Source organism: Andrographis paniculata, unplaced genomic scaffold (genome assembly GCF_009805555.1).
Source record: "Andrographis paniculata isolate CXL003 unplaced genomic scaffold, ASM980555v1 Contig95END, whole genome shotgun sequence".
Taxonomy (NCBI): domain Eukaryota; kingdom Viridiplantae; phylum Streptophyta; class Magnoliopsida; order Lamiales; family Acanthaceae; genus Andrographis; species Andrographis paniculata.
Window position 1 is genome coordinate 2,511,825 of NW_026137634.1, and position 18,019 is coordinate 2,529,843.

Consider the following 18,019-nt stretch of genomic DNA (forward strand, 5'->3'; position numbering starts at 1 on the left):
TTGATATTTTGAAGTAGAATAGACGAAAATGATAAAAATAATACTTTTAATTATGACGGAAAGAGTATATTTAATGAATCTTTTTTTTGTAAAAAAAATTATACAATAAGATGACAACATATATTTTTATTTAAATTTATATTATCGTGCAATACAATATTTAGCAAATCGAATATACCTATATTTCAACTAAATTCGATCGTATTCGATCTTGTTTTATACACATCGGTAACGGTTATGTCAGTAAAATTCATTAAACGAGTGACGACAAAGTTGATATTGATATTGCATTGATTTTTTTTTTTTTTTAAGTACCAAATTAATTGAGTACTAAAATTATTTTTTTTAAACCTTATTTTTAAAAAATGATTAGATGTTAAAAATAGAGGAAGTATTGTCATTAAATAAGCTACCATTAACATTAGTACACTGGAAGATGACCTGGCAATTTAGCTACTGATTCCACACGTCGTATTCTGATTGGATATTCAATCCACGTGGCAAGAAGACGCGTCACTGATTCTAATGTCCTCTGTCCTATATGTAATAACCAATTCGTTCTTTGTTAATTAAGTACATACGGAGTAACGAGGACGGACAGGACCAACGGGGTAGTGGCATTTTTGTAATTTTGTAAAATTTTGGGGGTGAATGTTTAGTCACGCGTATCAGCGGCCGTCCCTGTATAAATAGCGAAATGTTTCATTCTCGTCACATCTCGATCCGCCGTCCGAAGAAGAGCGCATCGTCTGCATCTCCGCTGCTAATTGAGAACGAAGAAGTGTCAAATTTGATTTGATGTTCGATTGTTGATGAAATCAGCGTAGTTGAAGCGAGTATCGAATTGATTTCGACCTCCAACGCTCTTCAATCGGCTTGAGGATCGAGTTTATCGAAGTTTCTTTTTGGTGATTTGTAGGTATAATTTTTCAGATCTCGATTATTTCAAAGTGCTGTTAGTAATGCATGTCTCTGATTTCGTGCAATTGAGACAATCTGAATTGGCTTGTTGTGTATCTGTGTGAGATTGTTCTGATCGTTGATGCTTGAGCTTCAGATCTCTTCGGTGACATTTTTCGTTAATCTCTCTGTGTGTTTGCATGTGTTTAGCTTCTTGTGTATGTTGAATATTTCCGGTGCTGTTATAGGATCTGTGTATTTAACTTTTGCATCCTGCATCGCGCTGCTTCAGCTGAACTGTGATTTACCGCTTCTACTTATTGTTAAAGCACGGATTATGTTGTTAGACAATCAAATATGCCTAAATTGACAAGAGGGTAAATGAGCCGGGTTAGTTTTCTTGTGCGATGAATTATGAGTTAGCAAGGGTTTTAGTCTTCTAAATATTTAGCATAGATCGATCTGTGAATTTGTGCTTTTTTCTCTTAGTCGGCTTCGTAGTGTATATTAGTTACATATTAAAGTTACAATCTTTTTTCCATGTGAATTAGTTTAGCATTAAAGGTTTGATCTTGTTATCACTTTTGTCGTATTCGGCGATTTCGAGAATAAATATGTTACCTTTTTAACCAGTCTCCTTTTGATCATACAGTTTGTCGCCCTGTGAATGAATAAGCTCTTTGTACCCACTACATTTCAGGTTGAGAAGGTTTAGTTACGAATTATTGATTATTTGTCTCTATGATGTTGCAGTTAAAATGTCGTGGTTGAGGGGAACTGTTAAAGCTGTTCCTTCTGGGGACTCCTTGGTCATAATGGGGAATTCCAAGTCTGCGATTCCTCCAGAGAAGACTATCACTCTGTCATCTCTAATGGCTCCTAAGCTGGTATATTTAGTCAATCTGAATTGTTTGTTTGCGGCTTCATGCTTCCTAACTAATTTGTTTGGAATTAGGTAAAGATTCTTTGAATGGCTTGGATTTCGTGCTTGAGTTCTTGTTTTACCTACTGTTGTTACCTGCGCACGTGCGCTTTTCACCAGCACGACTGAATTTGTTATAACTTTTCAGATGCCTTGATATTGGAAGTATAGAGTGGCCAATCATTTAATTTATGCGCATCATATTTATTGTGATACGGCGTTGTTTGGAGTGTTCACTTAAATGTCGTTTTTGTACTTGAACCTATGCATATGAAGCTAAGCCTTTTTTATGCCCCGTTTTGGTTGTTTCTGTGTTGCTAACTTTTCCATTTCGCATATGTAGGCCCCGCGCAGAGGTGGCTTGGACGAACCATTTGCATGGGACAGCAGAGAGTTTTTAAGGAAGTTATGCATTGGAAAGGTGTGAAATTGACTTAGTTATACAGAAATGGATACCTCCATGTCCTTTTATATGCTTTGTATGTTAATATCGAGCTTGAAATTGTCCCTATACATTTTAGGAGGTGACATTCAAAGTGGATTACACTGTACCATCGATCAACAGAGAATTTGGCACTGTTATGCTCGGTGAAAAGAATGTAGCTTTGCTTGTTGTTGCTGCAGGCTGGGCGAAGGTTTTTCAATATTCATTTTTTCATTTTAACTGCAAATGATTCTCTTAGGGTCTCGCTTCACATTACATATTTTTCTCTTTATCCCATTATATTAAAGGTTAGAGAACAAGGTCAACAAAAAGGAGAAGCCAGTCCTTTCTTAGCTGATTTGCTGCGTCTTGAGGAACAGGCCAAGATGCAAGGCATTGGTCGTTGGGACAGGGTTTGTAATTTAATTTTCTTAATGATTTTTCCTCCATCAACCAAAGATGTTTGTGCATTAATTACCATAAGTTTTGTTCATGATGGCAATTGGTAGATAATTTTGTCTTGGGGTGTATGTTAGTATTCACTATATACTTTGCCGGTGAGAATTAAATAATAGCCATTTCTTGTTTTTGCTGCATCCAGACTCCAGGTGCTGCTGAAGGTTCCATTAGGAACTTACCTCCTTCAGCAGTTAGTGATCCAAGTAATTTTAATGCTGTGGCTCTATTGTCTGCTAAAAGAGGTAGTCCTTTGGAGGCTATCGTGGACCAGGTTCGCGATGGGAGCACAGTTCGAGCTTATTTGCTTCCAGATTTTCAGTATGTGCAAGTTTTTGTTGCAGGGATTCAGGTACATTTATACACTTCTGCAAAAATTTTCTATTCATATGCTCTTATGGCCTCCATTTTAATACTAATACTTTATATTTGAAAATTCAAACCAGTCACCATCCCCTGGTAGAAGGGCTGCACCAGAAGTTGCTGTTGTTGGGGCTGAAACAGCTTCTACTGAACAAAATGGAGATTCGACCGCTGAAGCTCGTGCTCCTCTAACAACGGCACAGAGAATTGCTGCTTCTTCAGCAAACATGGTTGAAGTTCCTCCAGAACCATTTGGGAAGGAAGCCAAACATTTCACAGAGACTCGGGTGTTGCACAGAGATGTATGGTTTTGTTGTAAGCATTGAGGTTTTTGCTTGGATATGCTCAGGTCTAGATGATATTTATTTTGTTGCTGCAGGTCAGGATTGTGTTGGAAGGGGTCGACAAATTCAGCAATCTGACTGGTTCAGTGTATTATCCTGATGGCGACTCTGCAAAAGACTTGGCATTGGAGCTCGTTGAAAATGTAAGTGATCCACAATCTATTACCATGGTCTCAATTGAACTTGCAAATCGTGACGGATAATGCTTGGATGGCATGCTTAGTTTATGACACTGGATTAGTCTGTTAGTACTCTTTTCCCCTTCTTGGTTAGTGTTTCTCTGGATTGGAATTATTGACAATAAATGTGGCTTTTTTAAAAATAAAAAATAAAAAATCTTTGTTTTGTTTTCCATATTTGTTCTTATCAGTGTTTTGTGCAACAATCTTGTGGTATATTAGTTGCTATTTGATATTTCCATGTGTGAAATGTTGACCAAGATATTATTGAATTCATCAATGCTACTTCATTATAGGGTCTGGCTAAATATGTTGAATGGAGTGCAAGCTTGCTTGAAGAAGATGTCAGGCGAAAGCTAAAGAATGCTGAACTGCAAGCAAAAAAGACTCGGCTAAGAACTTGGACTAATTACGTCCCCCCTGTAACAAACTCAAAGGCTATTCATGACCAGAACTTTACAGGAAAAGTATGACATTATTCTGTTTTCATCGATCTTTTAGTTTTATTTTCTTCATTTCTCACAATTGTACTTTTGAACACTAATCAGGTCATTGAAGTTGTAAGCGCTGATTGTGTTATCGTTGCTGACGACTCCTTACCGTTCGGAGATCCATCTGCCGAGAGACGAGTTAATCTCTCAAGCATTAGAGGTCCGAAAATGGGTAATCCGCGTAGAGACCAGAAGCCTGATCCCTATGCACGTGAGGCTAAGGAATTCCTCAGAACCCGCTTGATTGGCCGTCAGGTATGTTTATCAATTTCCACTAATTTTATTTCCTGTGATAAAAAAATGTTTTACCTCTTACACGAAACGAATATCTATTCAGGTGAATGTAAATATGGAGTACTCTAGGAAGGTTCCCTTGGCAGATGGGGCAACTGGTGCATCTGCCTCTGCTGCTGATTCAAGGGTGATGGATTTCGGATCCGTCTTCCTTGTTAACCCGACTAAGGATGGGGACGATGCTACTTCTGGAGCTACCCAGCAGCCGGGGGCAAATATCGCCGAACTTTTAGTTGCTCGTGGCTATGCTACTGTTGTCAGGCACCGAGATTTTGAGGAGAGGTCGAATTATTATGATGCCTTACTGTCTGCTGAATCACGAGCAATTTCTGGGAAGAAGGGTATGCATTCTGCCAAGGACCCTCCTGTGAGGCACGTAACAGATCTGACAACGGTAATAACCATCGTGTCTTTGATTATTGTTTAGATTTTTGTTTTGTGTGAACTCATCGACTGTGTTTTGAACATCTATAAGGCTCCTGCGAAGAAAGCAAAGGACTTTCTACCATTTTTGCAACGCAATAGGAGGATGCCTGCTGTCGTCGAGTACGTCTTGAGTGGACATCGATTCAAATTGGATATTCCTAAGGCGACGTGCAGTATTGCTTTCTCATTGTCTGGGGTTAGATGCCCCGGCCGAGGTGAGCCGTATTCGGAGGAGGCCATTGCATTTATGAGGCGGAAAATAATGCAGAGGGATGTCGAGGTATTAATTTGTGTCGTGTAATTTCTTTACCTTCTTCATACTTGTAGCCTGTGTGGAACTTTTAGTCTTTACTCGTGCACAGATTGAAGTGGAAACTGCGGATAGAACTGGAACGTTCTTGGGAACTTTATGGGAGTCGAGGACAAATGCTTCGATACCTCTTCTGGAAGCTGGTCTTGCTAAGCTCCAAACTTCATTCGGTATTGATAGGGTCCCGGATGCTCATCTTCTTGTTCAAGCCGAGCAGTCTGCAAGACAGAAGAAGTTGAAAGTTTGTAACGACCCTTTTGTTATAGTTACACTCCCGTCTTTTTTCCTTACAGCCTTCTTTTATTCACACATTTCATCACAGATTTGGGAGAATTTTGTGGAGGGAGAGGAGGTTTCTAATGGCTCGACTGTCGAAAGGAAACAGAAAGAGGAGATGAAGGTATGCCGATCATCTGGAGTTCCTACACTGTATGTATGTTTTGCTCTGTCGTTTTTTTAGAGTAATAATCGACGATTCTGCACTTTCTCCAGATCGTAGTAACTGAAATCTTGGGAGGCGGTAAATTCTACGTTCAGTCGGTTTCTGATCAAAAAGTTGCCTCGATTCAAAAGCAGCTCGCGTCTTTAAGCCTTCAAGACGCTCCCGTTATCGGGACGTTCAATCCCCGAAAGGGAGATATTGTTCTAGCTCAGTTTAGCGCCGACAAATCCTGGAACCGCGCAATGGTAAGTGATCATCCATTAATTTAATTTTTCTATTCATCATACGGTGTTAATTTCTTGCGAATTTTATTTCGAAAAAGATCGTGAACACTCCACGCGGGCCTGTCCAATCCGAAAACGACACGTTTGAGGTGTTCTACATCGACTATGGGAATCAAGAAGTCGTCCCTTACAGCATGCTCCGCCCGATCGACCCTTCCGTCTCGTCGGCCACCGGCCTCGCACAGCTTTGCAGCCTGGCGTATCTCAAAGTCCCGGGTTTAGAAGACGACTACGGCCAAGAAGCTGCGTACCGCATGAGCGATCTCCTCTTAGGGAAAGAATACAAAGCTGTCGTCGAAGAAAAAGACACATCTGCCGGAAAAGTTAAAGGACAGGGAACCGGGACTGTCTTTATGGTCACTTTGATCGCACCGGAAGCTGAATTGAGCATAAACTCGATTTTACTACAGGTTACCGTTTATTCGATTCGTATGTTCTTCGTTCTTTCGAAATTCGTCTAATATTGATTCGGGATTTTAAATTATTTCAAATTATTTCAGGAGGGACTTGCTCGATTGGAGAAGAAACGACGATTTGAGCCGAGAGATCGGCTGCAAAGCCTGGAGGAGTTGGAGGCGTTCCAGAAGGAGGCTCGGGTGAAGAGGTACGGAATGTGGGAGTATGGTGACATCGCGTCGGACGATGAGGAGGCGCCTCCGGCGCGGAAAGCTGCCGGAAAGCGGTGAACGCTACCGGAAATCGGAGTGTTGGTTTCCATGTGTACTGATGGATGCTCTACTACAAGAGGTAAGTGAAAACTATGAGAGGCTAAAAGTTGTTCTAATGTGTTTTTATTTATGTAACTTTAAAAACTTTGGTGGTTTGATTAGGTGGTGAGGGAACCAATTTTGTTTGAGACTTTTATTTTTATTTTTATTTTTATTTGAGGTGACATTGACAATAATATCAATAATCATAACAATAATAATAATATTAATAGTAATGATAATAATAGGATTTGGGGACCAATGTGCTTTTCAGTTTTCTTGATTGTTTGTGGTTCATATGCTTATTGAATAATTTTTTATAAATCGTGCAATACTTTTATTTATGTATAGTTGAATGATTAGCAAAATTTGTGGTTTAAAAAATGTTAGTTGATAATGTTGTTGTCGTGCACTTAGGTTTTGTTTAGATATGTGTTTGGGGTTTTTTAAAAATGTTGGAATTTGATATATATATATATTATATATTTTAGAACATTAAATAGAATTTAAGGCCCTACTAACTTTTGATAATGTTCAGCAATAGTACTTTTTCAAAAAAAATATAATATTAAACAACTTTTGTACAGTTTTAATTAAAAAATATTAATATATTACATACTTCTTATTTTTATATTATTTATATAATTTTTTTACAGGTACAACTTGTTTTATTACTTATATTAATACATAAATTTTGGTCTCCATTTTTTTTATGTATAGTGTGGTCCGCAATTAATCATTATAATTATCTTCCTTATATATGGGTATGTATAAATACGTACTCCCTCCGTCCCAGTTTTATTTACTATTTTTGTCCGTCTCAAAACAATAGTTTTATTTTTATAAATAATCATATCACTGTAAAACTATCGTTACTTTTTTATTATATTACACTAATATATTTACAAGGCAAAAATGTCTTTTATCTATACTTTTTACCCACTATCAATATAATATTAATATTTTTTAAATCTCGTGTCCAATACAACTAACAGTATAGTTCCTAGTTCCGGACGGAAGAAGTATAATTTATGATTAAATAGTTTATTTGTTAATTTTCTAACCCAACGTTACATCCAACCATTCCAAAAAATAGATATGCAGAATGGCATTACTTACAGGATTGCAATGTGGTGGTGGGTTCGAGACATTTTTTATAGGCCCAACATACGAGTTGCAAAAAATAAAATAAAATACTTCTCTAAAAGTCTTAAGAATTTATAATAAATTAATAAAATAAATTTACATAATACAAAAATATTCATACTAAATTTAGTGGAGACGAGATTGTATAGTGTAAATAATGTTTTAATAAATAGAAAAAAAAAATTGAAAATTAAGATAGATAAAATTTAATTAATTAATTGACCATTTTAGTCAGAATAATTCCAAATGATAGATACTGTTCAAATGAAACAAGGCGATAAAATCCATAACTTTGTGTCAATATAAAATTATAAAGAGCAAATTTGTTGGAAAAATAAAAAATAAAAAAATCTCTATTTTCGAGTCCAAGGAGAGAGAAATAAGAGTATGAAAAAATACACAAAAAAAATGTGTATACTCAAGTGGGTCAATTGTCGTGTCTCTGTAAATGCTTTATTGTAATTTTATATTTTAATTTTTAAATTAAATTAAAATAATTAATTTCTAACTTCAATTTTAATTATTTTTATTAAAATATTTTTTAATTATCTATTAGTAATAAATAAATTTTAATTTTTAATTATCTTTACTAATAATTTTTTAATTATTTACTAATGATATCAAGTTAGTAAATTCTTCCTTCAAAATTTCTCATCTTAACCAAAATCCAGACCGTATATCATCGTCATCATCATCATCTCCTCAAACAAACTATTTAACGCAAGAAAAGTTTCCTTCTTCAAAACATCTCAATTTAACCAAAATCCAGATTCTACTGTGTACCATATCCCAACCTCAATCAATTAGGCCTCCTTACACAAAAACGTGAAATTTTCAAAAAAAAAAAAAAAAAATTGAATCCCAACCACGAACCCGTTATCGAGCCCCTCAGTATCAGCCACAGTCAGTTATTCACGCCTCACATTCCTCCGTCGGGCTGGAGCTGCAGCAGCATCGTCATCATCGTCCACATTTTTCTCCTCAGAGCCCTCTGCTGCAGCAGCATCATCATCGTCTGCTTTCTTAACCTCTGCCTTCACAGTCGCCTGAAATTCAATCGAACCTCGTCATACAAGCAACTACCATGATGGATTAAGCGAATCAGTTTCGTATATTTATGTATATATATACTCACAGTCTTCCTTTTTCCGCCGAATATAAGCTTAAACAAGACGGTGAATACAACAACGACAATGGAGACGAGGACTCCGATTGTAATGTTCGGCTGCTTCTCCGCCTTTCCAATCAAGTCCTGCATCCGAAAGAAACAATGGAGTCAGTCAACAACTAAAGATGAATGAATGGATCGGATTATAATTCGAGAAAATGTCGGTTACCAAGATCTGTTCATTGTGCTTCTCCAAGAACGGGAGGTTGGCGACCTTGTACAAGTAGTCGAACACCACTTTCTGTCGACACAACGAAGCATTACCACATTTGGAATCGCGAAAAGTATCGAAATAATTCGAGGCTTATTTAAGTTCATACCTTGGCACCGGTGAGGACGCTGGGACTGGATGATTCTTGCTCCTTCTTCCATTTCTCCTCCTCAATCTTGAACTTCGATTTCCACGCTGTCTCGACGTACGACTCCGCAACCTTCTCGTTCGTGGCGATCAAAACATTGTCGAAAAGGATGCCGTCTTGCATTGTCCAGATTTCAATCCCGACAGCTGCAATGGGCTCAAAGTCCGGCTTGTCAAGCTCAAAGTACTCGGGGTTGTCGATCTCCCGAGGCTTCCAAATACCCTTGAAATTGGGGTTGTCGATGAGCGGCGCGTGCCATTTCCCTTTGTAAGCAGGATTGCTCTTCATCGGTTTCTTCCACTCGCCGCATCCCGGAGCCTCCAGGCATTTCGGGTTGTCGATTTTCGGCGCCTCCCACTCTCCGTCTTCTTCATCGTCCCAATCCTCGGGTTTTGTCGCCTCAGGATCATCGATCTCTTCAGGCTCGTCGTCCAACCACCCCTCGGGCTTCACAGCTTCTTCGTCCACAATTTCCATGGGGGCATCCTCGTCCCAGTCGTCCGGCTTTTTGGCATCCGGGTCGGGGATTTTTTCCCTCTCATCCCAATCTTCGGGTTTCTTGTCCTCCGGGTCGGGGATTGTCTTAGGCGGGATGATCGGAGGATCGAAGTCGGTTTCCGAGAGGAAGTTGGCTTTCTGCTTCTCCTCCCCATCGATCAAGATTCTCAGTTCGTTATCCGGTTTCAAAATGGCCGTGTAGACGTGCGTCAGTTTGTCTGAAGGTACGGATGGGGGAAACTTGAGGTGATGCTCAACAAACTTTCCGCTCTTCGGGTTCTTGTGCTTCAAGATGAAATGAACCTTGTTGGTGGCACCACATTTATCGGGGCCAAACATGATGGTGTATGGTGACTCGTTATCGAATTCTTCCGGGATCCATCCAGCTTCCTGAGGCCGGAGGTACTTGAGATAAGCACCGCCGCATTCAAGGCCGTTTTGAAGGCGGACCTCGTACTGAAGAACGACAGTTTTGTCTTTGAGCTTAACAGGCTCATCGAGTTCCTTCACAATAGCGTACTTCCTGGCTTGCTCGCTTACAAGAAGGCCATAGTCGTCGTGCCCCTCGCTCTTCTCACGCTTCCATACACCTGAGATCCCCGAATAAGAGTAAACGTCATATAATCGACGTTAAACATGCTCACATTATCAAGCTCCAGTATCTATAATCTCCTATATACTTCCTAAATAAAGACAGGACATCAAACATGATGCAAACTCCATCGATCGAGGTGGTGTGAATCCCAAAAACTACATCAAAAAGATTCCATTTACGGGCGATTGAATTTTTCAAGAACAATTTGAAGATCTTTGGTGAGATAATAGTTACAGAGTACTTGAATCCACATTCCACATGGCGATACAAATGCAAATTGCAGCAAAGGTTTCCATTAGCGAACCTTGAGATCTAGAATCAAAATTAATAGTATAAAAATGGTAGTAGAACTTAGGGATCCAGGTTCAATTTCAAGAGGTACATAGACATAACGTATCATACTCATGAATTCAATTCTGCGTAATAATAGGATCGATCATTTCCGGACCAAATATAGAAGCTACGGCTCATTAAGAACACACGCAACGCAACGTCCTAATCGCAACAGCATATTTGATACACACCTTTCTTTAAACAACGCCGGAGTAATAAATACTGAGATTATAACATCAACTTCTGGAGATAACACATACACTTGCATTAAATTAACAAGGACAGATGTGTATCAACTAGAAAATCCAAAGAATTATAGTAATAGATTCATCGCAATCGCAACCTACAATGATTTCAACAAAAAATTAAATAAAGGTTGATAAAAAACACAATATAATCCTAACCAGCATAATCCGGTTTCTGAGACACAATCCATCTTCCCTCGAAGCTCTCATCAAACGAATCGTACAGTTTCTGCCAGAACCAAAATCACAACACCACACATTCAATTAGAAAAAAATGAAAAAAAAAAAAAAAAAACCGCGACAGATCTAAACAAAAAAACCAAACAAAACAAAATTCGACTCTTTAAGAAAATCCACTCACGAACAAACGCAAAGATTACACAATCAACAAAAAAAAAAAAATCGACGTACCACATCATCATCGGAAGCGTGTATCTGAGAAGCAAAGCACGCGATCGACACCACCAAACACAACACTACTCCAATCCTCCGACTCGGAGTCCTCATTTCCCCAAAGCACGTGTCCAGGACCCAGAAAAATCGAATCTCTCAAAGCAATTGTTGAATCCGAAGGCTCTAGAGAGTGCAACAGTGGCGAACTGTCACAAACCGTATTTAGGTGTAACAGAGAGAATGGATCGATCATGAAATGGCAAGGCGGTGCAGCAAATATATATAGATCTGAGGAGCAAATGGACTCGTGTTGCTTCCACCAATAAGAATCGACGCCACGTGACCTGGACCAATAATATAGAGCCGCGTGGCAGCCTGTGACGAGCTCCTGCGTATGTATCGCTTTTTACTAAACCAAAATAACTCCACTCATTATTCACTTGGATTTGTTTTTATCTTATTTTAGTTATATATTTATTTAACACATTTCAATTTTTTTCCTATTTTAAAAATATCCTCATATATTACTTTGCCAGATCTATATTAGGATAATTATATTTACATTATTTTTATTTTGATTTTGATTTTTTTTTAAGAATGAAAATTAATAAAAATATACTTAATACTTTTTTTTAATAATATATAGGCTATGTTGAGATGAAGTTTTGAAATTTTAAAAATAGTTATTTACTATAATATTTCATAAATATATACTCCTATAATATTATATTTTTTTATAAAAAGTTTACTATTGATTATTAAAAAAAATATCTTGTATAATTGAGTCATATAATTCTTTCTAAGTTTACTAAAAGGGTAAAAAAGATTAAAAAGTCATTATTGAATATAAGTTAGATATAATTTTTAATAAAAATATATTCTTTTATTACTTTATTTTCTATTATTTAAATAAAAAAATTTAAATTCACAAACAAACCCATAAAGCATAATCATGAATGAAATAGGCCTGATCCACTTTCAATTTTACGGGCGAAATGAATTGAGCTGATCCAATATAATAAATTGGGTCTGAAGGTCATGAAATGAAATTGACCCGACCCAATTAACTATATGGGCCCAAAATGGATCAGTATAAATTGGGCCACCTCAGTAGATTTTTCGGCCCAATAACAGAGAATTAAACAAGCCGTCACCTGATTACTGCAGGGGAGGAGGTTATGGACAAGAAGGCGAGAGCACAGCAGAGAAGAGACAAGAGGCGAGAAGAGGTCTCTCTCCTCCGTGAAATTCCATATTCCGATCACCAGAGGTGAAGTTTTTGATCTATCTATGGTTGATCTTGGTACAAGCTATTTTTTGGAATATTTTGGATCAATTTCTTTAGCTGAAAGGATTGCAGTATGGGAATCTCGTTTCCTCGTGTTCATTCTCTGTGATTTCTTTGTGTGTCATTTGTTGAAAGGAAGTTTGTCTTCGAATCTTCTGATTGCTACGGATACAGGAATCTTTATTTAGGATGAATTGGAGTAGATTTAAGGATTGTAGAAATGGATAATGCGGTTTGTTATAGCATCTGTTGATCGAAAACTGTTCAAATTGCGAGTTTTTTGGATTGGAGGATCAATTTTTATTCTCTGTTTAGAGATTCACAACATAGCCTTTTCTTCTACGGATATCTTTACTAACTGGCTCCTTATATTTTTAGTAGCTGATTTTGGTTTCTAAATGATCTAAACTTCCGTAATACTAGGTGTTTAGTTTGGAGCCTTCTGGATTTTGTCTGCATTTGTTGCATTCATAGTGGAATTTCAATTAATAATTTGTTAACCTCAGATGGTGGAACACCAAAACCATTGCTGTTGTAACTGGTGCAAATAGAGGGATTGGATACGAGATTGCTCGCCAGCTTGCCGGCCATGGATTGACAGTCATTCTCACCTCAAGGGATGCCAGTGTTGGAGAAGCAGCTGCAAAGATCTTACAAGGACAAGGCTTGAGTGTGGTGTTCCATCAACTAGATATTGTGGTTCCTTCATCTGTCGAAGCACTTGCTAAATGGATAAAGGAAACTTATGGGGGAATAAATATATTGGTAAAGCTGCTTTTCTTGCCTATTCTATGCAAGTATCGATAATTTAAATTCTTTCGCCGTATCTTTTGCTCTTCCAGCTCGATTTCATGAATGAAAATAGTATTATAGGCACGGATGCTTACTCTTGCATATATTTCTCTGTTCTTTTGTGTGAATTGAATCGACGAAAAGACATGATCAGGGCTAAACAAATAAACCCTTCATTTGTGAACTACATTTGTTATAAAAACTATTTTTTTGTAGAACTATGTCACATATTATTCACAAACTGTTTTGATTGAGAACCATTTTTTTTAGGTTTGTGACTTAATTGAGTGCAAATGAAATTTTCAGGTAAACAACGCTGGAGTAAATTTCAATACGGGGCCAGACAATTCTGTGGAATTTGCAGAAAAAGTTATCACTACCAACTACTTCGGGACCAAGGACATGATCAAGGCCATGATCCCTCTTATGAGACCTTCAAATCCAGGTGCTCGGATTGTTAACGTGACTTCAAGATTGGGAAGGTTGAATGGCCGGCGAAATGTAAGAGGTTTCCTATTTAGTATCATCAATTCAATTTCCTATAAAAAATTACTACAAACTTTTACTGCATTGTGTAGAGAATCGGAAACATTGACTTGAGAAATAAACTCGAAGATGTTGAATTCCTATCCGAAGAATTCATTGACCAGGTGATGCATATGTTCTTAGAACAAGTTAAAGATGGTAGTTGGAAAGATAGTAAATGGCCTCAGGTTTATACAGACTACTCCTTGTCAAAACTAGCTGTTAATGCTTACACGAGGTTGATGGCAAGAGAATTGTCGGGACGGGCAGAAGGACATAAAATTTATGTCAACTGCTGCTGTCCGGGATGGGTCAAGACTGCCATGACGGGGTGGGCGGGGCACAGTAGCCCTGAGGAAGGGGCTGATACTGCAGTGTGGCTTGCCCTGATTCATGACCCATCGATAAGTGGCAAATTCTTCGCCGAGAGACGGGAGATTAATTTCTGAAGGTATGTATTGATGTTAAATGTTCATAGATTTTACCTCATTGCTGGTAAAAAGTTGTGTTGTTTTTCGGAGATTTGAAAATGGAGAGTAAATTTTGAAAGTAGTTTTATGAAATTTTGTTTAAACAGACTTATTTTTGTTTGAATATTAATTATTATATTTAATAAAAATTAAATAAAAATGATAAAAATATTTATATTAATGTCTTGTAATACAAATATAATATTATTTGTATAAAAATTTATACAAATATAATATTTTTAATATTAAATACAATTAAGTAAATGTACACACATTAAGCGGAGGGGGAGAGTATTATTTAAGTGATGTTTTGTCGGAATGAAATTGGTGAATAGTTTATATATATATATATATGCTAATTAAATAAGTTAAAAATATTTAAAATATCAACAATACTATTCATATAAAAAATAATAAAATAATATAGAATTTATAAGTTTTGGGCCCATACAAAAGTAGCCTGATGTTTGGATCAATATTAAATTATAGCCCATAAAATGATGGGCTGAAGCCCAAATTCAAATTAAGGTTTTCTGTTGTTAAATCAACTTTTGCAGGAAACCTCGTCTGTACCATATTTTATAGTATTATTTTTTTTAAAAAAAGAATTCGTACTTAATTTTTAATTAAATTAATTAATTGTTTCAATTTATAATTATTTATATATTATAAAATTTTTATTTTATTAATATAGTTTGAATTATTTATTAAATATTAATTATTTTGTTGTGACCGGACACGATAGCGAGGATGGGGGAGTATAATTTACCAATAAGGAGTCGAGGGTAAAATAGGAATAGGAGTGGCATTAGCAAATTCTGCCCTGTCATTAGCTGTAGGCGGCTGTATATAAAGTGCTTGGAGCTCAAGCCAAGGGTGAGTCTCCGCCATTCTTACAACCGAAGCTTTCGCCACAAGAAATTTCATACTTGCCCGCTCAGCTTTGCGAAGGCTATTCGTTGTATTTTTGCTGTGATTTCGGTAAGTGGTTATTCGATTGAAATTTCGATTGTAAGTAATTGGTCGTGCTTTCCGGATTTGTAAGCTCATGTTCGATGATTTTGACGCATCGGTTCTCTTTCCTGTTTATTATGCAAGCATATATAAAGAAAATAAATAATTGAGATATTGTTAGATGATGGTGGAATTGAGAATTTAACCTGTTGTGCCGGTGATTTATGTGGTAGTCTGTAGATAATTTCACCTGTTGTTATGTTTTCCGATGTTTTTTTTGCTTCCGAAACAAGACTTCCACTCGAGAGATTGATAGGTTCTAACTGTGTAGTTGTATTCATGTTTGTTGGAATGGAAGTTGCTTCTGTCGAAAGTTACCTCAAAGATGCGGCTTCAAGGAAGTTGTGATTGAATTGAGAGGAAATTTAGTTTGAAGTGATATTAAGCTGTGAGGCAATAGAAAATATGTGTATATGTATATATACATACGTATCTACATTTGATTCTTCCCAGTTAATATATATATGCTTTTGCTGTGTGTTGTGTTATCCATATTGTATTGGAAACCTATTTTTACGTTTCTTCACTTATGTAATTTACATGGTATTAGACCTCCTTTCGGATATAATTTTAACTACTCTTAGTATTGAATTAAATCATATATAAAGGGGCAAGTAGACTCTTTGATTGAAGACATGAGTGTTCTGGAGTAATTTCTGTTTGTGAGGTTGCCTTTGTATATCTATATGCCTGTCTGCTTTATTTCTGAATTGCAATTCTATATCTGTAACAGTAGAAAATTTCGACATTTTTGGAGGTTTCCTTCTTTTATGCCTTCTTTTGTTGCTTCTGCATTTTATTTGTTCATAGTTCATAGTTACTTTCATATTTCTGGGTGGAAAACTCTTTTGTTAAAAAGTTACTAACATAATACACTGGTAGAGTTTGTGTACGGAGATTTATGTTCTATTTATGCTCTAGAACAAACCAATACTTCAAAGTCTGGTATAACAGAATGTAATGCATCTACAATTGTGCTTTATTTGTATTTGGATTTTATTTTATTTCTTCATGAATGCCATGTTTCAAATGAAAAATATATGTTGAATGCAATATTTTGAATGAAATATACAACCCTGAAAGCAGAACAAACTCAACTCTTTTGAGTTATCAAGTCTATATGTGCAATCCTCTTTTTTATTAGGTATTAACTGTAAACTAATTTACTGGTTTCATCTTGTAGGCAATTTGTTGTGTCGATATTGAGCGGTGATTCTATTTCGCCTCCACCTATGGTGCGTTTCTAGTCTTGTAAAACTCCCTCTTTATAATGAGATGATAAATATTTGAGAAGGAAAATGCATCAATTGTAAATGTCCATTGCAGGCTACTAGAATTCTTGCTAACTTGATCGTCATGGGCTCTGGAATAATGGTGAGAGCATTTGTTCAAGCATATCGTCAAGCACTTGCAAGTAAGTTTTCCTAAAGCGTGTCGGACCGATTCAAAATCAGTTTAGGAATCCGGTGATCTTCTCGTAACTTGCAAGCATATGGTTATTTCAATATTGGAAGTAGATGGTTGATACAGCTAGACGATGATGATTATAAATTATTTAACGATATTTTGCAGATGCCTCAAAGAATGGCGTTGCACAAGAAGCAGTGCAAAACATCAGAAAAGGCAGCAAAGCAATGACGGAGTCAGAGGCAAGACAAATCCTCGGCATAACCGAGAACTCGACATGGGAAGAGACTCTGCAGGTTTTTAAACATTTGTTAATAAGTATCGAATCAAATGTGTAATAATCTATCCTAGTTCCTATCCTGTAAATATCATTACAATCTTGAAACTTTGATTCCTTGCAGAGGTACAACAACCTATTTGAGCAGAATGCTAAGAGCGGTAGCTTCTATCTCCAATCCAAAGTTCACAGAGCCAAAGAATGTCTAGAAAGCGTTCATCAACCAAATGTCAACTGAAATCGACCTACAATTTTCTCACAGCATCTCGTCCGAACATCTCATTGGTTCGTTTTTCTTACTACACTTTACTTCATCCTTTTGCTGGCAAAAGAAAAAAAAAAAGAAAAAGAAAAAAAAAGGTACATGGTAATCTATCTGTGGGAAAATAGATAGATTTTTGTTGCCATGCTCATTCATTATATATTATATATGTTGACATGACATGACATGACATGACATGCTCTTGGACAAAGGTAATCAAATAAGTATTTTGTTTGCCAATTGATCCTGTGTTGTAATAACAGATGATCTCTGAAGTTGCACCAGTAATATCCGAGATCCCAAAGCTACATTTTACCTGTGAGTATCAAATTGTTGGAGTCATTGGGATATGTGTTTGTTTGTAGTTTTTCTGAATAATACTATTCATTATATGGTATGGTTTGTTTGGTTATGATTTTAGTTTTTTATTTAAATTTTAATGTGATGATTTGTTATAGTAAATAATTAGCTTTTTAAGTCTAACATCAAATTGTACCTCTTCATTTTCTAGAGTTTAATTTTAATGTTTTTTCCACAATTCTATTATATATAAAGATATACTCTTCATCCCATTCGAAGTATTTATTTATTTATTTTTAATAAATTTAAAAAATAATGATTAATTAATTAATAGAGAAGTGGTATATTTGTCATTACAAATACCTAAAAATATAAATACAAATTAGTAGTATTTTAATATTTATA

At 36.4% G+C, this 18,019-nt stretch overlaps 4 protein-coding genes across 6 annotated transcripts; 3 read left to right on the plus strand and 1 right to left on the minus strand.

Annotated features, from left to right (window-relative positions):
• The first annotated feature begins 699 nt into the window (after nucleotides 1-699).
• On the plus strand, nucleotides 700-6,804 carry LOC127243270 (ribonuclease TUDOR 2-like). Its single transcript, XM_051263202.1, has 17 exons — nucleotides 700-919; nucleotides 1,654-1,787; nucleotides 2,166-2,243; nucleotides 2,344-2,457; nucleotides 2,555-2,659; nucleotides 2,848-3,054; nucleotides 3,149-3,367; nucleotides 3,445-3,552; nucleotides 3,885-4,055; nucleotides 4,137-4,334; nucleotides 4,417-4,767; nucleotides 4,849-5,079; nucleotides 5,162-5,350; nucleotides 5,432-5,509; nucleotides 5,602-5,796; nucleotides 5,874-6,245; nucleotides 6,336-6,804. Exons 2-17 carry the CDS (start codon nucleotides 1,659-1,661, stop codon nucleotides 6,519-6,521), a joined length of 2,931 nt encoding a protein of 976 aa, XP_051119159.1. The 5' UTR covers nucleotides 700-919; nucleotides 1,654-1,658; the 3' UTR covers nucleotides 6,522-6,804.
• Nucleotides 6,805-8,402: 1,598 nt separating this feature from the next.
• On the minus strand, nucleotides 8,403-11,542 carry LOC127243219 (calnexin homolog). The gene is made up of 6 exons (XM_051263126.1): nucleotides 11,298-11,542; nucleotides 11,046-11,115; nucleotides 9,177-10,303; nucleotides 9,026-9,097; nucleotides 8,824-8,940; nucleotides 8,403-8,734 (listed from the first exon to the last, which is right to left on the minus strand). Exons 1-6 carry the CDS (start codon nucleotides 11,391-11,393, stop codon nucleotides 8,597-8,599), a joined length of 1,620 nt encoding a protein of 539 aa, XP_051119083.1. The 5' UTR covers nucleotides 11,394-11,542; the 3' UTR covers nucleotides 8,403-8,596.
• Nucleotides 11,543-12,422: 880 nt separating this feature from the next.
• Nucleotides 12,423-15,229, plus strand: LOC127243221 (uncharacterized). 2 transcript variants are annotated; one of them, XM_051263127.1, is made up of 5 exons: nucleotides 12,423-12,549; nucleotides 13,074-13,332; nucleotides 13,666-13,860; nucleotides 13,938-14,335; nucleotides 15,100-15,229. In XM_051263127.1, the coding sequence occupies exons 1-4, from the start codon at nucleotides 12,458-12,460 to the stop codon at nucleotides 14,331-14,333; spliced, it is 942 nt and encodes a 313-aa protein (XP_051119084.1). In that variant the 5' UTR covers nucleotides 12,423-12,457; the 3' UTR covers nucleotides 14,334-14,335; nucleotides 15,100-15,229. The 2 variants fall into 2 exon arrangements, with proteins under 2 accessions (XP_051119084.1, XP_051119085.1); XM_051263128.1 differs by lacking the exon at nucleotides 15,100-15,229 and having other exon boundaries at nucleotides 13,938-14,462.
• Nucleotides 15,230-15,239: 10 nt separating this feature from the next.
• On the plus strand, nucleotides 15,240-17,726 carry LOC127243222 (mitochondrial import inner membrane translocase subunit PAM16 like 2-like). 2 transcript variants are annotated; one of them, XM_051263130.1, is made up of 6 exons: nucleotides 15,240-15,335; nucleotides 16,552-16,603; nucleotides 16,695-16,782; nucleotides 16,941-17,071; nucleotides 17,177-17,337; nucleotides 17,578-17,726. In XM_051263130.1, the coding sequence occupies exons 2-5, from the start codon at nucleotides 16,601-16,603 to the stop codon at nucleotides 17,288-17,290; spliced, it is 336 nt and encodes a 111-aa protein (XP_051119087.1). In that variant the 5' UTR covers nucleotides 15,240-15,335; nucleotides 16,552-16,600; the 3' UTR covers nucleotides 17,291-17,337; nucleotides 17,578-17,726. The 2 variants fall into 2 exon arrangements, with proteins under 2 accessions (XP_051119087.1, XP_051119086.1); XM_051263129.1 differs by having other exon boundaries at nucleotides 17,177-17,726.
• The last annotated feature ends 293 nt before the right edge of the window (nucleotides 17,727-18,019 follow it).

Coding starts and splice junctions, on each gene's coding strand:
- LOC127243270 (XM_051263202.1), top strand. CDS start 1,659: ATGTCGTGGTTGAGGGGAACTGTTAAAGCTGTTCCTTCTGGGGACTCC. Junction 2,244..2,343: donor GGAAGTTATGCATTGGAAAG/GTGTGAAATTGA, acceptor TATACATTTTAG/GAGGTGACATTCAAAGTGGA. Junction 4,335..4,416: donor CCCGCTTGATTGGCCGTCAG/GTATGTTTATCA, acceptor ATATCTATTCAG/GTGAATGTAAATATGGAGTA.
- LOC127243219 (XM_051263126.1), bottom strand. CDS start 11,393: ATGAGGACTCCGAGTCGGAGGATTGGAGTAGTGTTGTGTTTGGTGGTG. Junction 11,116..11,297: donor ACGCTTCCGATGATGATGTG/GTACGTCGATTT, acceptor TGGTTCTGGCAG/AAACTGTACGATTCGTTTGA. Junction 8,941..9,025: donor AGCACAATGAACAGATCTTG/GTAACCGACATT, acceptor TTTCGGATGCAG/GACTTGATTGGAAAGGCGGA.
- LOC127243221 (XM_051263127.1), top strand. CDS start 12,458: ATGGACAAGAAGGCGAGAGCACAGCAGAGAAGAGACAAGAGGCGAGAA. Junction 13,333..13,665: donor ATGGGGGAATAAATATATTG/GTAAAGCTGCTT, acceptor TGAAATTTTCAG/GTAAACAACGCTGGAGTAAA. Junction 13,861..13,937: donor GGTTGAATGGCCGGCGAAAT/GTAAGAGGTTTC, acceptor TGCATTGTGTAG/AGAATCGGAAACATTGACTT.
- LOC127243222 (XM_051263129.1), top strand. Junction 16,783..16,940: donor ATATCGTCAAGCACTTGCAA/GTAAGTTTTCCT, acceptor GATATTTTGCAG/ATGCCTCAAAGAATGGCGTT. Junction 17,072..17,176: donor CATGGGAAGAGACTCTGCAG/GTTTTTAAACAT, acceptor GATTCCTTGCAG/AGGTACAACAACCTATTTGA.